The 8,551-nt window shown below is 57.3% G+C and overlaps 1 protein-coding gene across 20 annotated transcripts in view; it reads right to left on the bottom strand.

Moving 5' to 3' along the window:
• Nucleotides 1-499: 499 nt before the first annotated feature.
• The window catches only part of EXTL3 (exostosin like glycosyltransferase 3), a 130,418-nt gene continuing 122,366 nt past the window's right edge, over nucleotides 500-8,551 (bottom strand). For all 20 annotated transcript variants that reach the window (XM_040554185.1, XM_040554178.1, XM_040554187.1 and 17 more), the window contains 4 exons: nucleotides 8,042-8,169; nucleotides 5,024-5,168; nucleotides 4,526-4,654; nucleotides 500-3,835 (listed from right to left, as the gene is read on the bottom strand). In XM_040554185.1, the coding sequence (XP_040410119.1) occupies nucleotides 3,626-3,835; nucleotides 4,526-4,654; nucleotides 5,024-5,168; nucleotides 8,042-8,169 (612 nt within the window). In that variant the 3' untranslated portion in view covers nucleotides 500-3,625. The remainder of the gene's footprint in view (nucleotides 3,836-4,525; nucleotides 4,655-5,023; nucleotides 5,169-8,041; nucleotides 8,170-8,551) is intronic.

Genomic DNA, 8,551 nt, shown 5'->3' with positions numbered 1-8,551 from the left:
CCTGCAGCCAGGTCGGTGCCTATTGAGTTCCCATGCCCCCGCTGTTAGCACCATCCCTGCCCGCCAGTGGTGTTTTGGGGAGGAATCCCGGGAATTTGGGCACCTGGGGCAGAGCACCCACCTCCTCCCTTCTGGGACCAGAAATTTGGGGTTCCCTGAAACCTCTCCCGGAAATAAAACCCAGCACCACTCTCCCAGCGGAGGCGAGCCTTTACCCAAGGCAGTAGGGACATAAAGAGAGCATTTCCCATGGGGCAGGCAGCATGGAGGCGAACGGGCAACTGCAGAGGAAGGCAGCTGCTGGGGAGGAAAGGGGAAAAAAAAGAAAGCAACAGCAAGGAAATCCTCCAGCTCCGTTCCTCCCCTCTGCTCCTCCCCATTTTGAAGCTGGTTGGGATGGCCATGGCCAAGGCTCCTGCCCCGCAGGGCTCAGCTCGCTGTGGTGTGCCCTGTCCCGCTCCCAGCCCCCCCAGTAAAGCAGGCACAGGGACGCGCTCCGTCAAGTTAAACTCTCCATTTATTGGATCCTTTTACAAAAACCTCAACATATGAATATTGTGCTCGTGTTGAAGGAGTGTTTCTGGTCTGTTTTTTTTTTTTTTTTTTTTTTTTTTTTGTCTTTAAACCTGGTGCTCACGGAGCAGGGCGCAGGGGAGGGCAGGGCTGGGCGGCAAGACGGGAGCGGGGCGGGGGCTCGGCGGCACCGCGGGTGATGTTATTTACAGTGAACGTGGGAAGGACCCCGCTCCGCACCCCGCACCTGACTCCCAGTCCAGGATGAAGCAGCAAAAACGTTGAAAAAGGGGAAAGGCCTCGGGAAAGGTGCCGCCACCGAGGGACCTTCCTGCCACTGAGGGGTGACGAACCGCACGCCCTACCCTGAGCTTCGGAGTTACCCGGGGTCCCCAAAAACCAGGGGAGCGAAGGGCGATGGGGACGGTGGCAGGGCTGGGCTCCCGAAATGCCTCTGTGCTCCCTGCCAATGGAAGGAACCCTGTGGGATGGCTCAGGAGCAGAAAGTCGTGGTGTGAATCAAGGACCTTTACTCCAGAAGGGTTCCCGTGTCTATTTAGGCAGATTTGGGAAAGCTCCAAAGCTGCAGCAGAATGGGGCAGCCCCAGCCCTGCGCGTGGGGAAGGGGATGTGGCATTATTTTCCTTATCCTCATCTCTCCCACCCACCTGTCCCCATGCAGTGCCCATCTACCCCTCGGCCCCAAACCCTTCCCTTCGGGGCGGGGAGGGCTCAGCAAGGAGGAAACCCTCTCACGGCCAGCCCAGCACGCAGCCTCTCCGCACAACCGCGATGCTCCACATTTACCAGGGATCTTCCGAAAAAAAAAAAATAATAAACAACACCCAAGAGCTGGGTGAGATGGGCAAGAGCTGAGTGTGCCGAGCCCCAGACAGCAACACGAAGCCACCACGGCCGCAATTCCCAGCGCCACCGCACCAGGACAGTAACATTTCCCCTAAGGTTCCTGGAAATGAGGCGCAGGGAAGCGTCTCTCTCTATTTATATAAAGTGCAATCCACAGCTGCCTCCACCCGTGGCTGGCACCAGCAACCTGTGCTGCGCACAAGTGAGCGAAGCGCTGCTAACGATCCGCCGGTTAACGAGGGGGGGAGCGACTGCCGGCAGCAGAGGAGCTTCGTGCTCCTCAGGGACCACGGCGAGGGCTGCTGGGGCTGGTGCAGCTCTCCCCTCCGAGCAGGGGCAGAAGACGTGACCCCCCCCCAGGTGTTTTGGGGCCTCGCTGAGCCCCCAGCTGTGTTCATACAGACACTGTGAAGCTTCACGTGGTCTGTTTGAAGCGCCTGATGTTAAAACAAGAAGGGAGTGGGAAGGAAAACACTACGGACACAAAGAGAGGAGACACCTTGGTCCTTGTCACTGCGGTCTGCTGGTGAAGGCAGGAGCCCCTCCATCCTTCCCAAAGGTCAGTGCCGTACCCCTCTGGCAGGGTGGGCACAACAAACTGGCTGAAACGGGGCTGGAGAGGTCACAGCACCCCAAAACATGGTGAAGGCTACACGAGGGGGGTGCTGACCCGAGGAATGAGTGCAGGAGCTGCCAACAGAGCCGCCCTGGTCCTGCTTTGGGATACAGAGACACAAATGGGTGATAACATCCCCCTGCTGCATGGACAGGGGGCCAGGAGAACCGGGGACACAGAGGTTTCACCTCCCCATGTGCCCAGCAAGAGCTTCCTCAGGCTGCCCTTGACCATGGGGCGGAAGCGGGGCCGAGCACAGAGCTCGGGGACCAGGCTGTAAAGGCCTGGGGGAGAAACCAGCTCCGAGCACGGACCCATGAACGCGGTCCCAGTGATGTTTCTTGCTTCACTCAAAGGGAAAAAAAAAAGCCTTCATGGGGTTAACAAAGCTTTTGTGGGGTTAACAAAGCCTTTGTGGGGTTAACGAAGCCTTTGTGGGGTTACCCTTCGAACACAGCCCAACGAGGATGACGTTTTAAGGCAGTTATGCTGAGGCCCATGGGCAGACCCGCCGGGGGCACTGCTGCGGGATGGGGATCGAGGCAGAGCAGGGACTCCAGCCTGCCCCGAGCTCCAGCAAACCCAGGCTGGGCCGGCGCTTCGCTTCGGTGCTGCCCGTGAGGATGGCCGATCCCAAGAGAGGGCCCCAAAAGGGCCCCCGATACCCGGCTGCTACCCCCGAAAGGCCAGAGCAGGCTCGAAGCCTCTCCGCAGCTGCCATTGGTGCTGGAGCTGACGCAGAAAACCACAGCCTGCTCCAACACACGAGCCTGGGAGCGTTCCCAACCTCAAGCCCCGTCTTTGAGGTGTGGCAGTACCTGCGGTGGAAAAGGACACCGAGAATGAGAGCACAGCAGCTGAACGCCCCCGTGGTTGCGGCGCGGGAGCCGGTGTGGTGCGGGGAGCCGGGTCAGGACCCTCCAGGACCAACCTCGTCCTTGCTCGCCCCTCGTGGAGCTGCGGGAGGCTCAGCACGGCGAGCAGGGTGCTCATCAGTGGGTGACACCTGGAAGTCCTCAGTAGTGGCCACAGGGCGAGACGAGCCGGGACGTGGCGTGCAGGAGGGGAGGAGAGAGGGAGAAAGGTACGGGGACAGCATCACCGGAGCTGCCTCGACGTGGGGAGAAACCTCCGCAGTCAAACACCTCCGACCAGGCCTTGCCACGGCGCCCCCCGAGAGCGCAGACAGGTCCAGAGGGGGTGGGAAGGGGGAGAAGAAAGGAAAAAAAAAAAAAAAAAAAAGCCTCACGCGGCAAATCTAAAACACTTTCATTTTAAATAACAATAATTATAATTAAAAAGAATGGTCGCCCTTGGCTAGCGCGGGGGCGGATCCACTAGCCAACGCGCCATTCCTCAGTGTACGATCCTAGGGAGCGTCCTCGCGGGAGCTGCGAGATCCTGCGCCCCGCCGCCTGGTCTTGTCGCCGTGGGGAGAGCAGGACGGGGGGGAAATGTGCCTGTCCCAACCCAAAACGTCCCTTTTCCTCTGCGGGAGGGAGGCCGGAGTCAACAGCAGAAGGCTTTTTGCCCTTGGAGCCCCGCTGAGAAGCCACCCTCCGCCCTCACCCGCCTCGGGACGAAGTTCGGCGAGCCGAGGGGCGCCCGGCCGCCTGCTGCCTGCTGCTTTTAGATGAATTTGAAGCATTTTGTCTTGTCGTGGGGCAGGCGGGTCTTGAAGAGGACCGAGTCCACGCGGAACTGGGTGTAGAGCAGCGGCATGTACCCGTACACCTTCACGAAGAAGTTGATGCACTTGTGCCGCTCGTGGAAGTGGGAGTCGTCGTGTGAGAGCGCCTGGGGGCAGCCGGGGCAGCGGAAAGTCCAGCGGGAGGTCACCTGCAAGAGAAGGACAGGGATGGTCGCTGCAGCTGTATTTAAAATTAGCAATTTGGGGCGCATCTTGCTTTAGGGACCCAGAGCAAGATCTCTTGAGGGGGCTCTGGTTTTCTGGGGGTGCTGAGGGGACACCCGCAGACAGCCGGGCTGCCCCTCGGTCTGGGGAAGAGAAAAGCCCACCCGTCATATTTATGGCCAAGGCCCGTCTCCGAGGCAGCTGGCCTGTGACGGTGAGACACGCAGAGCTGTAAAGAGCAGTTTGCCAGCAGCGCTAAAGAGAGGAATGATACACACCCGAAATTCATGCCCAAAATTGTGGCGTTCGTTTGTTAGCACGGGGCAGGGGGATCCCAGTTGGGGTTTCGTACCAACGGCCTTCCACACACACATGAGCATAAATGTCTCTGCAAAGCTACGCAAGATCAGCCAGGAAATCTTTTCTACTCGTGCTGTACACTAAGGGAGGAAGGAAATCTGTCTTTCAGGACAGGAAATCTGCCTTTCAGTTTGGCCAGGGCAGTGTGTGCTCCTGCGCCAGCGAGAGGACGGGCGCTGGGTTCCCCCCCGGAGCCTCCAAACTGCTCGACTGCAGCCTCAGCACGCTGCTGCGCTCCTAAGACATGAAGCAGATCACCGTTGTTGTTTTTTTCTGGAAACAAGAAAAAAAAAAACACAGTACAAACTCCCTACCTTTATGGGAGGCTTTCTCGTGAGGTGAGAGACGAGGAAGTTCATGGCGATGTCCTCGCAGTTGATGTACTCGTCCACCATGTCGCGGATGGCTTGCGGCATCACGTAGGAGTACAGGTAGGCGTAGTACTGCAAGGGGAAGAAGGGGCAGCGTTGCTCGAGGGGGCCCCGAGCAGCACGCGCTGCCTCGGCCCCCTCAGATCTCGCTCTCTTTGCTACTGCACAGTCAGCACGTCGCCAGCAGCTGGGGGATCCCCTTCCCACTTGACAGGACAGCCCAGGACTGTAGGAAAAGAGCCCGTTGTCTTCCCAAGGTCTGTTCGCCCTCTGTCTCCCCTCCCATAGGGAGAAGCGCGTGTGCCGGAGCCATTTTCTGCCCTGCTCCCTTCCAACAAACAAACCAGAGCTTCTTCTTAACAAACAAATCGCAAACACGCAAGCTCTGGTTGCTCTAGGAAGGAGAGGAAAGCTCCAGGAGGAGCGGCCACGCCATCTCACCTTATGGAAGAAGGCAGCACCAGTGAGCACCATGGAGAGCTCACACGAGTAGTTGGAGTTGTAGAGCCAGGACTGATGGGGGATGTCCCACGCGTGGTAGCGCCCCGGGAAGCCAACGATGCGGTCCCTCGCCTCTCTCCAGACCCTGCAAACACAAGGAGCTTGGATGAGGCACCTGGAGATTGGCACGGCTCTGCCTGAAAACCTCCACGTGAAGCCGGGCACGACCGTGCCCTCAATGCCAAGGGACCTGCTCCCACAGAGGTGTTGCAAGTGAGGGAAATAATTGCATATAAAAAAAAAAAAAAAATGGGGTTCGCTGGTCCAAAGAACGGCCAAGATACACCGTAATTTGGACAAAAAGAATAAACACCATTAAAATGTGCAATTGCTTTGCTTTAAAGCCATGGGCTGTGAGTGCAGAGCAACGCTGCGTGCCACAGAGCTGGGTTTCTCATGTTGGTCCTCTGCCAGGGGGACGTTCTGGTTGCTTATTTGCAGGGGAAGAAAGAACTAGTGACTCATACATACGGGGTTTTCTAACTCATAGAAGTTGTTCTGTATGTTTAAAGGAAAGCTAACGAAAAAAGCCCGATGGCCTCAAGTTAGTCTCTGAGTTACAGAGAGCACGGAAAACTGTGAGCTCAGGTGAAAGGGCAGGGAAAGAGGTGGGGAAAGCCAGCGAGATGGGAAACTTTGGTTGCCACACGCGTGGGTGCATCACCAGCACTGCTTCGGCTTCCTCCTACAGAAAGTCCTGAGCAGCCACGGCTCTGGGCTGGGGGTAATCCACCCTCTGCCCCTAAACTCCCTGGGACTTCCCCCAGAGCTCCATTTCCTCCTCCATAAGGCAAAGGTAACACGAAGCGCTCTCCAGGAAGGCTGCAGAGATGCAAAAGAGCCCGGTGTCTTCAGAGGGAAGACACCAAACTCTGCTAAATCTTCGTCCTTCACCCCGAAACACCGCTGGTCCCCAGGGAATTAAACCGCGAGGCTCGCGTGAGAGAGCGTGGGCTCGTTCAATATTCTGCTCTCAGCTGCAGCTCGCTCTCCTCAAGTGAGATTCCCCCAGGAGAGCTGTGACGCTGTCAGGAATCATTAAGACAAACGTCAGTGCCCGGTGTCTAACCCGGGAAACGAACCCAGCCTCCACGTGCGGGGCTGCCCCAGCTTCCTCGGGAGCTTCTGAGCCGAGCTCACGTGTCGGTGCCCAAGCTCAGAGACTCCAGACTACAAGAACCAAGTCCCAGGTGGGAGCCTGGTGGACCTGGGAGGGTTTTCCCTTCGTCTCAGGTACAGAACAAGGCAGAAAGTGGCCGCCTTCTGTTTTCCTAGGGCGGAGGAGAGCTGCCACAGCTCCTTTGCCTGCTGAGAGCTTCGGAAGCGATGGCTGCAGGGTGATGGCAGGCTGCTGGAGAGATGAAGTTTCCAAGGGCCCTGGGCGTTCATTACGCTTCCTAACACAGCAAGGAGCAAAGATAGGGTTGTTGTTACGGCCTCGAGTCCAATTAATGAAGCTCCGATATAAGCTGATAATAAAAAGGGAGTAATTAACAGCGCCAGCAGCAGCCCTGGCACCGTTCTCCCAGCAAGCGCTCGCTGGCTGAGCTTTCTCTCAATGTTTTGAAAAGCTGGAGCAGAAACCGCTCACCCCTCCTCGCTTCTCCCACGTCCTGCTTTCACACGAACGTGATGCTTTCGTGACAAAAAGCTGGGTTTCTCCAGAGAAGGGTTTTGGCCGTGCTGCTCAGAGGGGTTTGCTCCCTCCAGCCCACTGCTGCGCGGCACACGGAGCAGGACGAGGCTCGCGGCCCCAGGAATCGCAGCCCAAAGCGAAGTTCAGACAAAATGCAGTTGTTGTGGGCAGGGCTCAGCCACCGAGGCACCGTCCCTTCCCCGGCTAAGGGCGTGCCTGCAGCACGCGAACACAGGGAGGCTTTGTGGGGTCGAGGTGTCTGTGAGCAAGGCTTGGGGTGAGAAGAATACAGGGCACTTGGAAAGCAGTTTTCACTGGAGGCTCTCTAATCAATAAAGCCTCCACTTGATGAGCGAAGGTGAACGGAGACCAAAGAGAGAAGAAAACATCCAGGCTCAGCTAAAGAGCCCGTAACGGGGCCTGGGGGGGAAGCCAGGAGTCCTGCCGCCTACTCCCCTGCTGGAATCGCTTTACACCTCATTTCTCAGCTCTCGGAGAGAGCCTCTTGGCTTTCCAGGCATTTTGTGCCTTTTCATCTTCCCGGCTCCCACCCCCAGCCAGCTGCCAGGAGCTCTGGGATTAGCGATCCCCCCACGCCCGGCCCGGCGGGCTGAGGAGCCAAAACGAGCGGCAGCGCTCCTTCCTCGAGCCGTGCTCGCTCCCCAGCACCTCTTTTATAGCCAGCAGGAGCCTACGGACTGCTTTCTGCCCCCCTGGATTTGTAATCAGGGAGCTTTTGGCCAGGGAAAAATTAAGGGAAGATGTAGGTGCTGGAGCAGAAGGAGGTGGGAATGGGAGCAACCTCTTCTGTACAATGTTTCTCTTTTTCATCCTCTAGAGAGAAAAATGCTGAAATAGCTGCCACATCCCAGTGTCACACTGAGCAAACGGGATGCTCTGCCCAAGCAATCAAGTCCTGCAGGGGCCGTGACCACCCTGGCCTGGCCAACGTGAAGGATGGAGCGCAGAAGCCTCTTGGATTTGTTTTCCAGTTTTCTTCCTACCCATGCTGGAAAGCCACGGAAAGCCACGGACCCTCAGGAACATCACGGGAAGGTTATCAGAATTGCAAAAGCCAGAGAGTGAAGGTTAGGAAGTGCGAGAATGAGGGTTGCCTGGACAACCTGGAATCGGCCCACCTGCAGTCATTAAACAATTCATTAGCACACGTTTCTCCTCCAAGAACTTGAGCTGGAAAGCCCCAGGAAAGGCTGTGCTAGCCCTCGGCCAGGCCCTCATTTTAACCACGGGGCCACGAGCAGCGTCTGGATGCAGAAAACAGCAGCGTGGGGCCGAAGGCTACGCCCTTGGAGGCCACTCACCGGAACCCGAACATGATCTCGTCGTGGCGAAGGTGAGCGTCGTCATCGATGGACAGGATGGCCTCCGTCTCGATCTCATCCCACGGCAGGAAGCGGTTGTTCAGGCTGTTCTTCTCCGTGCGCACGACCTACGGGACAAACACTAGCGTCACGGTGTGCAAATGGAGGTCTCACCTGCCCCGGCAGACCTACGGGCAACGCCGTTCCCCGGGCCGCTCCGTCCCACCAGCCGTTTCTCTGGCTCTCCTCTTGGTGTCACAGTAAAGTCTGGCCTGGTGAAAAGAAGAAGGCGTCACAGCTGTAAAACGCCAATAAATGAGATTACGTTTGATCACATAAAAAAGCCCACACTGCAGCCATTAACAGGGGAAAATATTTGTATCGGGGACCCGCGTGACAGCTGGCGCGATTAAACTCCCGCTTAAAGCCCGTGTTAGTGCTTTCATCTGTCAATAGAAACAACTGGGGACAAAAAAACGGAACGTTCGACGAGAAGGCATTAAAATATTT

The sequence above is a fragment of the Cygnus olor genome, chromosome 3 (genome assembly GCF_009769625.2).
Source record: "Cygnus olor isolate bCygOlo1 chromosome 3, bCygOlo1.pri.v2, whole genome shotgun sequence".
Classification (NCBI taxonomy): Eukaryota; Metazoa; Chordata; class Aves; order Anseriformes; family Anatidae; genus Cygnus; species Cygnus olor.
Note: the sequence above shows the minus strand (reverse complement) of the source record. Positions and strands in the feature narration are given on the sequence as shown.